General features: G+C 42.6%; 2 protein-coding genes across 2 annotated transcripts; one reads left to right on the top strand and one right to left on the bottom strand.

Moving 5' to 3' along the window:
- The first annotated feature begins 688 nt into the window (after positions 1 to 688).
- Positions 689 to 3,485, top strand: mtif3 (mitochondrial translational initiation factor 3). The gene is made up of 4 exons (XM_041233168.1): positions 689 to 979; positions 1,620 to 2,128; positions 2,674 to 2,822; positions 3,198 to 3,485. Exons 2-4 carry the CDS (start codon positions 1,621 to 1,623, stop codon positions 3,435 to 3,437), a joined length of 897 nt encoding a protein of 298 aa, XP_041089102.1. The 5' UTR covers positions 689 to 979; position 1,620; the 3' UTR covers positions 3,438 to 3,485.
- Positions 3,438 to 9,069, bottom strand: gtf3ab (general transcription factor IIIA, b). The gene is made up of 9 exons (XM_041233167.1): positions 8,863 to 9,069; positions 7,505 to 7,605; positions 6,866 to 6,962; positions 6,331 to 6,419; positions 5,649 to 5,722; positions 5,439 to 5,522; positions 4,456 to 4,685; positions 4,058 to 4,111; positions 3,438 to 3,667 (listed from the first exon to the last, which is right to left on the bottom strand). Exons 1-9 carry the CDS (start codon positions 9,043 to 9,045, stop codon positions 3,530 to 3,532), a joined length of 1,050 nt encoding a protein of 349 aa, XP_041089101.1. The 5' UTR covers positions 9,046 to 9,069; the 3' UTR covers positions 3,438 to 3,529.
- Positions 9,070 to 13,260: the final 4,191 nt, after the last annotated feature.

Raw genomic sequence — 13,260 nt, 5'->3', positions numbered from 1 at the left:
TGATCCATTCCTGCTTTCACAATGAGTTAATAAGACACACCTTAGTTTGTTACTTATATAGGTGCACTGTGGCTAATCAAGCTCATAGTAAAACCTGGAATGGGTGAAACCGCTATGCAATAGGAGTCATATTTCCAACACTGGGTAATATCTTCTGAAGTGCTTGGCCAAATTTGATTAAACATTGTCATGTGTTACAATAACATATCAGACATGACCTACTACAAACTGGTACTGACACCTACTCTATTAAAGGTTACATATAAATATACAGTTGTCTCCAACTTAACAAGCAAAAACTCATTCACCCATCATTCATCCTGGAGTTACCACCTCTGAGGTACAGGACCTCCGATAGGAAGAGGGGCTGGTACAAGTTTAAACTCTCGTTAGAAATCCTCTGTTCATCCAATAGGAAACACTGATATCATAGTACTATACAGTATTGATAACCAGTTCATATCGGGCATCTATTGCAGTACTGTTCATTGTATCCTGTCTAGCTAACTTGTGCTCGAATTATGGTGCTAGTTCACATTGTATTTTAGTTGTGTTACTTACACTTACTGTAAACTACACTGTGTTTAAATATGAAAATTGCATTGTAACCCTGTACAGCCCTCTAACACGACGATGGCAGAGTCCTTGCACCGCTCGTACTGTTATCAGGGGGTTGTGTAATCATCATTGTGCGACGTGCTTAAAAAAAACAAACAAACAAACAAAAAACCCACAGAGATTCGCCCCCTAGCAACGTTCAGAACAACCTTAGCGTGGCGGAGACTGCTTTTCAGATTCACAATAAACGCAATCCAGCGATTGTTTTTAAATGGAATCGCTAGATATAAAATCTGAACAAAAGTCAATGTTATAAATTGCAGTACCCGAGCCTGGTGCACAGGAACCGCTGTCTCGCGTACTGGTCTGCTGCATACAGACAGACGTGCTGCGTTTACCTACTCGATTTCAAATTGCTAAGGTGAGTGTTATTTACTTGAGCAAGTTCAAACAACTGAGCCACAAGATTTTATTTTTAATTATGTAAAATATACAAGCCGACACGATTAAAAATACACAACAGTAGAGCGACTCGGGTAGCTTACATAACTTTAATCCCAGGCTGTAAGGCCTCACGTATAAGGTAGTGTGGTTATTTTTATTTTTCCTCTGCTGACTGACCAAAAACGTATTTGAAAAGCTTCATTTTATAGTGCAGGTATTTGTTTTACAAGATGTAAATCAGTCACTGGAATCAGTCATGTGAAATGTGCATGCACCCGTAGTTAATGTTTGCTAAATGTAAGACAAAGTTTAACAACACTAACCCTATAGTAGTCGTATTTTCCTATGAGTTTAATGAGACACGCCTGCGCTTGTTACCTATGCACAGTGGCTAATCAAGCTCGTAGTAAACCCTGAAGGGGTGAACCTGCTCTGCAATAGTAATATCGTATTGCATCTCTGTAGCAGGTAGCTTGAAGCCTAGCCTCCTGAAACCAGGTTTCAGTCCACATAGTGACTCTGCGTTCCCGCTGTTTGATTAAAAAAAAAAAAAAAAAGATATCGCTGACTGGCGTGGGAAGTTGTTGTGAGTGCTGTGTGTTTTCTACCGCTTTCAGGATGGCTGCTGGCTGCTTGAGGAGAGTGGTATGCCAAGGGCTGAGAAATGAATCCAGGCTCCCAGGCTTTTTCTGTGTCCCCAGGCCCCTCAGCACATTGTCGATTCACACTTACAGGAAGGCAGCTGTTAACAAGCTGAGGCTTGTTTTACCTTGCCCGAATGAAGGATCTTGGGTTGTGCGTACAGGTACGCGCCCGCTCACCACAGAGGATGATGATGATGAGGGGGGACCAGAGGGTAAAAAGAAGAAGCAGGACCCCAGAGCCAGAAAGACAATAGGAAGTGTGGGGAGGAAAATCCACCACCGTATAATACAGGTGATAAACGAAGATGGAGAGAACTTGGGCAGCATGCACAGAGCAGGCGTCCTCCGAATGCTGGACGAGCGTGGGCTGAAGCTGGTGCCCCTGAGGGAGAATGCAGATCCGCCAGTATACAGACTCATGAGCGGGAAGCAGATTCACCAGGAGCAGCTGAAACTCAGGGAGAAACAGAAGGAAAAAGCAGGTGTGTTCTGGGGGGTGCGGGGTACATTCGCTGTACTCTCGGCCCAGGGACGGGCTGCAGAGTCAGCAGTGCCAGCTAATTTGTGTGTGTGAGACTGTTCAAACTGGGTGCTAGTTGTCATCCTGCGCTTTTGAAACTCAACCCTTTCCTGATTACCTTGTTTGTTCGGGCAGGTTACTTGATGTCTGTTAGCTTCAATCCACCCATTGTAAAGTTGGGCAGAAGCAGACTGTACAAGTTCTCGAGGATGCTGGAACTGCACCAGTTTGGGTTCTTAAAGATCAAGGGCTAGAATCTCAAAGCTATTTACTTTTATACTTATTATAAAACAAGTAGGAAACAATGTACCATTTAGTTGAAGCCCCTGACTTTAGAGCTAGTAGGTACAACTAAGCAGTCCATACCATCCTGTATCTTCAGAAACACGTGCCCCAGCATGAATACATTTTGCATGGACACATGCAACTAGAAGTAATGCGGTCTACCTTACGAGCAAAAGTCATGTTGATTGTTTTTCTGCATTTCTAATGTTATCTTACATGCAGGGCCCACCCAAGTAAAAGAGCTGACGTTTTCTTCAGATATCGCTAAACATGACCTAGAGACCAAAGTTAAACAAATCCAGCAGTGGATCGAGAAGCGGCACCACGTTCGTTTAACTGTGCGGAAGGGTTCTGCTTCAGTGGAGAAGATGGTAAGGAAAAAAAACACCTTTAGAACCAATTCATTTTGCTTCATAAAGGCAAGTGAAATCTGTTGAATAGTAGTATGATAATACAATCAAATTACATAACACTTTATAGTTTACCATATACTTCTTGAAAAACGCAACATCTAACATGAAATACCAGAGTATTACTGTTTCCAGTACAATTTTGCAATATCATTGTGTAGTTTCTTTGATTACATGGTGTTCGAAGAAAATATCTAAAATTATAGGTGACAAAATGTAGCCACAGTTGTGCTGTACTTTGAGGGAGGAGCACGTATAGAATTGAAGGTAGTTCTGAACCCAGAGTTCGTTGTATTCCTGCAGCTCACATCCCTTGTACCTTTTCTTTCAATGCAGGAAGGAGTGTTGGAAGAGATTGTTCAGAGCATGCCTGACCTGGCTACATTTGTGACAAAACCAAAGGCAATCAAGGATGGAAGAGCAGCCATGGGTATTCTCAGGCACTTGTCTGAAAAAGAACTGAACGAGTACAAAAAGCAGCTGAAACAGAAGGAGCAGGAAAGCAAAGGACCCCGACAGGAAGCCAGGGATGTTGTGAACCCAGAAAACACACAAACCAAAGTTCTGCATCAGTGAGGTTTAATAAAACAAGAAGAAACTAAAAATAAAGTGATTTGCATACAACTTAAAGTTTTGTTTATTTAAACAGCAGTCCTTTGTGTAGAGGGCTAGAGGCTCTGCTCTGAGAGGTTGGTTTTCTCTAGCATCTTCGTCATTGTGTTGGAGTTGGATTCAGGCTGACCTCTCTTGGAGGGTTTGTATCCACTGAGTCGAGAGGCAAGGCTCCGTTTGGGACGTGGACGCTTCTAAGAGACACAGGAAGCAGAAGTTTAGAGCAATCTTATATAAAAGGTGGTAGACTGGTAATCCCAAAAGCATTAAGCCAATCTTTCACAACAGGTTTGAAATGGACAGATTACTCAGACCCACAAATTACTTTGACAGACCCAGATTACCACCAGTTAGACGAATGCTAAAATCAGGGTCTGCTAAAAGAGGTGGTAGTGGACCATTCCATGAATATGGAGTTACCTTGCATCAACCACACAGAAGTCAACAACTTTGATAAAACTTCTGTGCATCAAAATATACCATTTATCACATGGCCATAGTGGGTTTAAATAAATAAAGGTCAGGATGGCAGGAAACACTCCAACCTCCCTCAAAAAAAAAAAAAAAAGTGAATTGCTGCTTACCTTGAGCTTTTGTTTTTGAGGATCATGTGCGACAGCATGACGGTCCAGACTTTGCTACGAAACACAGCATGAGAATTTACACATTTTGAAGGGACGGTATCTTACACCAAAATCACTAGACTGGTGCTGGATAGGATTTGTTCACCAAAATATACCTTTGTGCAACATCAAATTAAAAATAAGTCAAAAAATCAACATCGTGTCTTGCACTTCAGTCAGAATTTACAAAACAAGCTTTTTTCAAGACAAGTCATTCAACGATTCAGGGACAGCAGGCAATTTTAAAAAAGCACTTGCATACTTCTAAAATACAAAATGAACATAAAACTAAGAGAAACCAAGGGAAGCAGACAGTTTCAGCTAGTGCCCTCTTCAGTGTACTCGTTCACAGTACTCACTTTCATGGCGAAGGATTTCTGGCAGTCAGATCGCTCGCATTTAAAGGGGCGCTTCTCTTCATGAAAGGACAGGATGTGGTTCTGCAGGTTGAAGGAAGTGGTGTAGGTCCGGTCGCAGCCCTCTCTCGGGCACTTGAGCACAACTCTTTCAGGCAGGTGAACCTTCTGGTGCTGTTTGAGAAACCAGGCTTTCTTGAACTTCTTGTTGCACTGGTCACACAGGAACACATCTACACAAGAGCAGGAAAACAAAGCAGCGTTCTGGAACCAGTTCCCAATCATACACAGCGGGCCCAATGTCTGCCTGAGGTACACTGGTTACTAAACTGAACTCCACACTAGAGAATTCAGACCCCATTAGCACAAAGCTTGGGCAAGTTAGTACATGGCTAGTGCGAATCCGGGTTAGGGTTAATTCCCATTCCAACACATCACTGAGCTAAATTGCAATTGGCAGTATTCTGTTAAAATGAGCTTCTCACAGTGGCAACACAAGTGTCTTCAAAGGAAATAAGTCAATTAAATTGGCTTCAGATTTAAAGCAGCTGAACAATTCTCAAATTAGTCTCAAACATCAATTCTAATTCCAATTCCTTCAAAAGGAATTGAACCCTTGTATTAACTAGACTATACAGTAGCACGCTCTACCCGAGCACAACGTACCACTCAGCACCTTTCACTGATTAACAACTTGTGATCAATTAATTAAAAACCAACAAAATGAACCAATACAAATATTTATTTATGAACAACAGTTTGTGTTAAGTCTATGGAGATCGAGAGGTTACCCTGCCACAACTCTGAACACACACACATATGCATTATAAAATTGACAGGAAACGTAACCCACAGTGACTGGAGGGGACACACTGGAAAGATGCACCGAAACTCCTCAGCTTCAATACAGGCTTATCACAAAACCAGCTGAGGCAGCAGGTCTTGATTCAGCAACACTGGCACCCATCTTGATCAGTCTTGTTTACCTTGGTGGTCATGACTGTGGTGTTTAAGATACTCTGTCCAGGTTTTTCCAACAAATGAACAGCCTTCTTTTTTGCAAGGATAACCTGTGGGCACAAACACGCGAGTTGGCTGGTTTTAAAGCAGAATTCAGAAAGAAACTGAACGGGATTGTTTTGTTTGATGTGGCAGTAGTGTTCGATTGAGAGCTCAGTATACAGATCACACTTCACCTTCATGCACCTTCTCATGACGTTTCAGTTTGCTGGGCACTGGGAAACGCTTCTCACAGCCTTCAAAGTTACACCTGCGCAAGAGAGAATGAACAATGGAACAAGAATGACTTTTTTTGGGGGAGGGGGGGGGGGGGGGGGGACATTCCACGCCTGGTCTTTGTTCCACCCTGTTCTACATTGTTTCATTGAACCAATTCAATCTCCTGGAGAGCTGCAGGGTCTTCTGGTTTTTGTTTCAACCAAGCTGTCAACTCAACCAATTATCTTCATTAGACAAGATTAACATGAGTTCCACATCTTTAACCATTGATGTAAAAAAAATAAACAAATAAGCCACACCACCTATAAATCCTGCAGGATTGGGGCTCTCCAGGACCAGGGTTGGAGACCCCTGATCTACAGCCTGAAGACTCATTCCATTTTTAATTACTCAGAACTGTAATTGATTAAAAAGGAATGGGAAGCCAATTTGAAAAATGAATTAAGTCTCAACCCTGGCATTACTATGACCCAATTGGGTTGCTCAGATGGTACATTTGAACCTCCTAGAATATCTGCAGGAGTACCTATATTGCAACACATCCAGCATAAAGGAACCATGGGCTTGCTTTGTAGAGTGGACACAACCCTCTAAAGAAACTGGTTAAGAGAACAAGGGCTTCTCGGTATTCATACTCACTTGAAAGGTAGGAGGTTGGTGTGTTCATACTCGTGGATTTTAAGTTGGTTATTCTTCTTGAAAGACTTTCCACAGCCACTGTGCACGCACTGCAAGGGAGCAAAGTTAATTCACAGTAAGCTGTGAACCACACCTGGGCCAGGTTGCAAACAATTCAATTAAAACAGTCATCTAGTGCACTCAGTCAGTCAGAAACCTTATTCCTCAGGAGGGAGCATCTGAAGCAGACATTTCACCTTGACATTCAAAGCTTTATTAATGTTTGCATTGAGATTTTAATGTAGTCACAGCCAAATCAACACTTCGATTTGATCAACTATTCTCAGAATAAATACCCTTACATCTGCCTGACAAGGGAGATGGGTACAGAGCTGAACTGCAAGACCTACCTGTTGCTAGGTATTCAACACCCAGATGCTGTTGCAGTGACCAAACACTAGAAAAGCAGACACCCAGCCGCAGATTAGACATTGTTAGCACACATGGATTTGGACGCAACACTCAATGGTGCGAGTCTTTGTAAAGAAAAGCTTACCACATACAACTTGTTCTGGTTCTCGTGCTTGCGAATTATATGCTTTTTCAAGTTGGCTTTGGTAGTGAACATGTCTTTACATCCATCACTTTCACATCTGAAAGAAATCAAAACACAAGGTGCAACAAGAATTTAAAACAGCCAACACTGTCATGATTGAACAGTGGCAGAGTACTACAGGCCACCTGACTGGGTTTCTCCCAGGGTCACGGACACGCGTTTCACAGGGGATGCATGGACAGTGTAACGAGCACAGGCAGGCTCAGGGTCAAGTACAATAATCTCCTCCCAAATTTGAAAGAACGGTTCTACTGTTTTCAATTAAAGCAGATTTAATTGACTAAAGCGATTTCAGTGGAAGTAATTTGTTGCCACTGTGAGAAGCTCATTAACAGAATACCGCCAATTGCAATTGATCAGTGTGGTGGAATTGATTAAAAGGGAACGGGAATTGAAAGACAGGAATTGAACCCAAACTTACAATCAGCTGCAGATGTCTCCAATTTAAGACCTCTCCCTGAGGCTGCTGTTGCAACACAAGAGTCCCATCTCTGCTCCTCAGACCTGGCCAGTGTTTTCAGCACAGCAACCCAGTCTCCTACATTGCATTAAGGCACCTCACAGCCCAGCACTACTTACTGAAAAGGTTTGTCTCCGCTGTGTGACAGCTGGTGTCTGGCAAGGTGGAAGTTTCTAGAAAAGCCTTTACCACAGCCTTCACGCTCACACACAAAGGGTTTCTAAAACAAACAAAAAAAACCTACTGCATTGTTCTTATTTCAAGGGGTTGGGGGTACCATGCGCACGCATGCATGTTGCCATGTTAAATCTGGCTAATACAACCCCACATCCCTTAACACCACTTTAACACTGAAGGCAACACAAGACTAGTTTATATTCTTCACTTGTTTTTGCTGAACACTCTATATACCACAATGCTCCATTGAAATCAGCTTAGTCTACCATCTTGTGAAACAAACACCCCTTCTAATACACCAATATTATTGGCTGAAGCAATTAAGTGAGGCTGGATTTTCATTGGTTAATTAGCATGTGCTCCCATTGGCTAGAAAGGTTGCAGTGTTTTCAGCACAGTGCAAGACTGACAGTTGCAAGTTCCTCTGGTTGATGGGAAATTTGCAGGTCTGTACAGCCTTTCATATTAATGAATTGACAAGTTCATTTAGATGAATTAAATACTCTATGAATTGACAAATTTACAGACAAACTGACAAATTCATGAAATGACAAATTAATGGCAGGATAATTTTGGCACAAATGGCAGTCCATATATCAGTCTGGTATCTGCCAGTTTGACAGTAGGCAGCTTGAATCTGCCAGGTGAATTCATTGAGGTTGCTTACAAACAGGGATGGTGTGTGCTGGGAACCAGTGGAGATTGGAAACAACACACGTTATACCACACAGCAACTTCTCGATAGGAACGAACAAGCTCTAACAGTAAGATTAAACTTACATGACTTTTCATTTATTTTTGTTTTCAGTAAGCTCAATTATAAAACCAACTATTTTAAGAATGCAGTTTTATCAAACGTATTTCTACAGCACTTCAATTTAGAACACGGTTTGAAGCAGTAAGATAAATTAGTACTCGTTTACTGTGCCGATATTTATTCCTTATAGAACTTAATGCAAAAGGGGCGGGACGGGGGACGTGGTTTACAGCCAGGACCTACGATGCGAGAAGGGCCCCCTTCCCCTTTCCCCCCTTCCCCCCTTCCCCCCCCTCAGGGGGGAAGTTGAGTGGCGAGGACCCTGCAACTCACCTCCCTCCCATTTCCTTATTCGTACTAGCATTGGCTGCAGAGACAACAGGGCTAACCAGTGACTGGATGGTGTTTTGTTGCGTGGGTTTTTACTGCACAGGTTTCCTAGTGACTGGAATATTTGTGTAACAGAGGAGAGTAAAAAAACAAGACTCGTAGTTAATATCTCGAGTCACAGAGCCCACATGCCGGAGTCCGCGCCACGCTTACCTCCCCGGTGTGCTTGCAGAGGTGTGCCTGCAGCTTCCACGACTTGTTAAACGTCGCATCACAGTCCTCGAAAGAGCAGATGAAGTTTTTAACAGGAACTTTAACAGTTTCTCCCATCACGTAACCCGCTCTCGGTACTACAAAGCAGCTCGGCAACACCCAACTACTACACTCTCCCTCCATCTTCACACACGTGTGCTCCCTGTATATCAGCTTTGGGACGAACCACTGGAAACTGCGGGAGGGGGGGCGGCACCGGTCAGGTGATACGCGAAAGGGTAATGTAAGTGTGGGGGAAAAAGAACAAGAACTGTTCAGAATGGTTAGTTACTATTGCTTACGGAATCTTTTAAACACCGAAAACAGAGCATTCCTCGTTTTTGTTAAGCTGACCTCATAATTTTACAAACCTCCCCATACTTTTGTGCGACTAAACTCGGCTAGCTGCGCTCCTCACGGACAGTTCTACTTTCAGATCAACGTGGGGGTGAGCCCACATATGTATTAGCAGTTTGTTTGTTGGTATAAACCCCTTCATTAAACGGAATGTAATTGATCTTATTTTTATATTAATTGTATACATGTGAACGTGTTTGTTTTTAGCTTCTAAATGCAACCTTACAGAGCCCGCGTGTCAGTGACCCCCCTGTTGTAGCGGGGTGGTTCAGATGGTCCCGGGAGGTGTCCCAGCAGGCAGGTGTAAGGGATTGAAGCGCCGTTAATTTGCCCTCCTCGGCGTTAATTTGCCCTCCTCGGCGTTAATTTGCCCTCCTCGGCGTTAATTTGTCCACCGCGCTGTTAATTTGCCCTCCTCGGCGTTGCTACGTGTTTCTAGTCCTGAAATACTGGTGTCTATCTCCGTGCAGCACACATACAATCATTGTGGTATAATGCTTACAGATAATAAGCATGAACAATATCAAGGTTATTTATAGCATGTTATTAATTTAAATTACAGTTATATAGAGAGAGAAATACAAACACTATTTCATATTGATTTCTAATGACAGTGACATTTGTAGATTATTTATTTATTTATTTATTTTACCTCTATGCTTGTTTGCAAAATCACAAAAACAATATGCATTTGTTCTGAGTACTGCAGTGCTGCTAACACTAACAGGTGTGTTACCCGCCTGGAGATGCGTGGTACCAGTCCCTAGCGAATGGGATACACAACAACAGAGGTACATCACCACACAATCTACCATTCTAGTTAATTTTCGAGAAAAAAAAATCATACGCTAAAGAACTATTGGAGATGTTGTTTTTCTCTTTTTAGTGTTTTAAATAACGGCGGTATTAATATCCGCCACGCTTTTCAGCAATTAAATCGCGCCCTGTATGCTGCGCTTCTTTTGAGAGGTAAGGTCTCATCCTCGTTACACTGCAGCGAACACTTCGTACTGTACACAGTGTCTGGCCCTTGTCCAGGAATCATTGCGATTAATTAGTTAGCAGTTGCCCACTGTAACCCAGTTCAATTGAAGTGTGGATTATACGCCCCGCGTCTTCTGACTAAACCCTTTTAAACAATGACAACTGTAGCCGAGTTGCATAAGACACGTTTCAAACGAGAGATACTGTGGGTGTCAGCATGTAACTACAGTGTTTGCATTTGATTATTCTGGCACACTGTTATTAATTTGTAAAGCAGTATTGCGCTCTGGCTGCGAGCCAGCTGGATGCAGGGCAGGGTGTATTTTGTAATGCAGATGGGTGTTAGCAATGCCGTGATTAAAACTGTGCATGTACAAAGAACTTAGCCCTTTGTACACTCAAGACAGGACCCGGGAGGGGGGATGGGGGACGGGACGGGACGGGGACGGGATGGGGCACAGCTTTTCTTAATAAAGAACTTTATTACTAGACACCCTAGTTTATTTTTATTTGATTGTTTATTTCTGTGATTCATTAGTTTGGTAATACCGTTTCATTGTTTATTACAGTAAAAGTGAAAAAACATTCAAAGATATCCCCACTGGTGCTGTTAACGAGGTAATTAGATTGCTAAGCCACGTTGATCTTTGTTTCCTCTCCAGAAAGTACAGTAAGAAGAGCATCAAGTAGTCAGTACAGTAGAATTTAGTCTTCGAGGATGTTTTTCAAAAATACAGACATAATGTACAATTCTGTTAATACAAGCAGGTATACTGTATTGAGTAATAACACGCGTTAAAAGAAATTCACCACATACATCCAACGCAGTGAGCAAGCTGGGGAAAAAAAAAAAAAAAATGTAAACATTGCCCCTGCCGTTCAGCACCTGTTCTTGTTGTCTCAATTTAGTAGAAATTCTGAATAGCTCGGTTCCAGTTGACAACTTCACTTTACAGACATTTGGACAGTTTAAACTGAAACACGACTCAACAGTGCCACCAAGTGCCTGAAAGGAGTATGTGCACAAGCATTTCACTTGTATTAAAAAAAAAAAAAAAAAGAAAAAAACAACCCAAGAACTCTCCATGGGGTAGGTCTGGACTACAAAACAATGGAGCCCTTTCATCCATCCGAAACAGATTTCTATTGAACAAAAAACAAGGGCATTTTTCAAAGATATTGTGTTCTGAAAATATATATATATATATATATATATATATATATATATATATATATATATATATATATATATATATATATATATATAACCCATTAGGATCAGCGATAAGCATATCAAAAACACGAGCTGGATCAAAGGGTTGTTGATAGATCATTTTTTCCCTCTTTCTATGTGAAAGACTGTTACTCAGGGAATGATCCCCCTTTCCACAGGGCTAACTGGCAGATGCAGTGTTTTATGTTTAATCACGGGACAGAGGAGACCCAATCTGGGGGATAAATGAAGGATATAATCAGGCATGCCTTTGCTGTGGTTCATCTTGATTTATTGCATTATAAAGTAGCTCTTTACAATGGCTTGATAATTGCAAGGATTTAGCCGGCTCCCTGTCTGTGCTTTAGAGCTGTAAAGCCACTATTATGGGAAGCAATCATCTGGTATTTGTAGACAGTGTCAGCTCTGGTTTATTAGTACCTGTAGTGGATGTCATTTACCTGCTTACCTGATTAAACCTGAGCACTGCTTTATAGGGCTGGCTGTAACTGGCAATCCTGCATGACTGCTTTCACTTTTTTGTCCCAGTTTAGGTGTTAAAGGGCAGTACAGGTTTACAATGTAAGGTCAATATTTAATACAGTATAGTGCAAATTCTACTACTAAAGTACAATATGAAATAATTTGCAACAAGATGCAACAAGTTAGGATTATAACAATCTATATCTGCAGTGACATAGTAGCAGTGCAGTAGTGCAAGGACAGTGCCTCAGCTGAGGATCCAGTAAGGTGGTGCGCAGGTCAGGTGAATACAGTGCATTGCACGATGAGGAGCAGTGCAGTCTGGAAGAGGCGAAGGGGCAGTCATGAAGTTTGTTAGGTAATGAGTAAACCTACATTTTCACGTGCGTCTAGTGGGTGATGAGATCAGATAGAGGTAGAAACCGAAGGGAGTACAAGCTATTGGGGAAGGTTCGGAACGAAACTCAAAATCACTTGTCATTGTACCAGGATCTGGATACTGTCTGGGTGTGTGACACGGACCCCCCAGGTTCTGTTAATGACTCGGTTGGAATCTGAGCTATTCAGACTGTAAAAAGGAGAGGATATTTTTATTTTGCATTAATAACCTCAGGTCCTTTGTGTAAAGCAGCATTGAAAACGCAGGTACTGTTTGTCAATAATTAACACCGCAAACTGTTGCAAAACACCAGAGCAAACAAGACCGCTGAGGCAATCACCAGCCAGTGGAAACTTTCACAAGCACTGCTGTGGAAAAATATCACCTTTTACCTGACGACAGCATGGCAAAGGTTCAGCAAGGTAAACATTGTTGAGTTGCGATAGTCCAATCCCCCGCTATCTGCAGGTGAGTGGGGTGAGCCCTACCCGCTGTGCTTTCATTATAAACTCCTCCACCTCCTGGCCAGACTCCCTGGCTCTTCACACCACCAGGTGGGGTGGGGTGGGGTGGGGTGGGGGGGGCATGCTGTTTGCAGGAGTGTGAGTCAGAGCGCTGGGGTTTCTCATTAACAGAGAAGCTCAGCGAAGGCCGGACAGATTACTGACAGCACCTGCCCCCGAGCAATGGGGGCATTGTGTTTCTGCACCTTAACCCACCTGCAGGTAAAAGAGAGGTGGCTGAAGCAAAGTGCCTCTTATCTCATGTGCAGGTAATCTGGTCTCGTTTCTACTGCTGGAGACACACAGACAGTGCTTACTGTGCCTGTGTTACTCCAGCCTGACCGACAGTTTGGTTTGGAGCGGGCTAGGTTTCTCCCAGCTCTCCATCTGTACTGTATGTTCATTGAGAGCAGTGCTGTGCAATGTTTTTGGATGGAAGA

Source organism: Polyodon spathula, chromosome 30 (assembly GCF_017654505.1).
Source record: "Polyodon spathula isolate WHYD16114869_AA chromosome 30, ASM1765450v1, whole genome shotgun sequence".
Lineage (NCBI taxonomy): Eukaryota > Metazoa > Chordata > Actinopteri > Acipenseriformes > Polyodontidae > Polyodon > Polyodon spathula.
This window is presented reverse-complemented; position numbering and strand designations above follow the sequence as displayed.

Bases quoted from the DNA above. Each gene is read 5' to 3' on its own strand.
- mtif3 (XM_041233168.1), top strand. From the start codon at position 1,621: ATGGCTGCTGGCTGCTTGAGGAGAGTGGTATGCCAAGGGCTGAGAAAT. The intron at 2,129-2,673 runs GTGTGTTCTGGG...TCTTACATGCAG, and splicing joins GAAACAGAAGGAAAAAGCAG to GGCCCACCCAAGTAAAAGAG. The intron at 2,823-3,197 runs GTAAGGAAAAAA...CTTTCAATGCAG, and splicing joins CTGCTTCAGTGGAGAAGATG to GAAGGAGTGTTGGAAGAGAT.
- gtf3ab (XM_041233167.1), bottom strand. From the start codon at position 9,045: ATGGAGGGAGAGTGTAGTAGTTGGGTGTTGCCGAGCTGCTTTGTAGTA. The intron at 7,606-8,862 runs GTAAGCGTGGCG...TGTTTGTTTTAG, and splicing joins TCTGCAAGCACACCGGGGAG to AAACCCTTTGTGTGTGAGCG. The intron at 6,963-7,504 runs GTAAGTAGTGCT...GATTTCTTTCAG, and splicing joins AGCGGAGACAAACCTTTTCA to ATGTGAAAGTGATGGATGTA.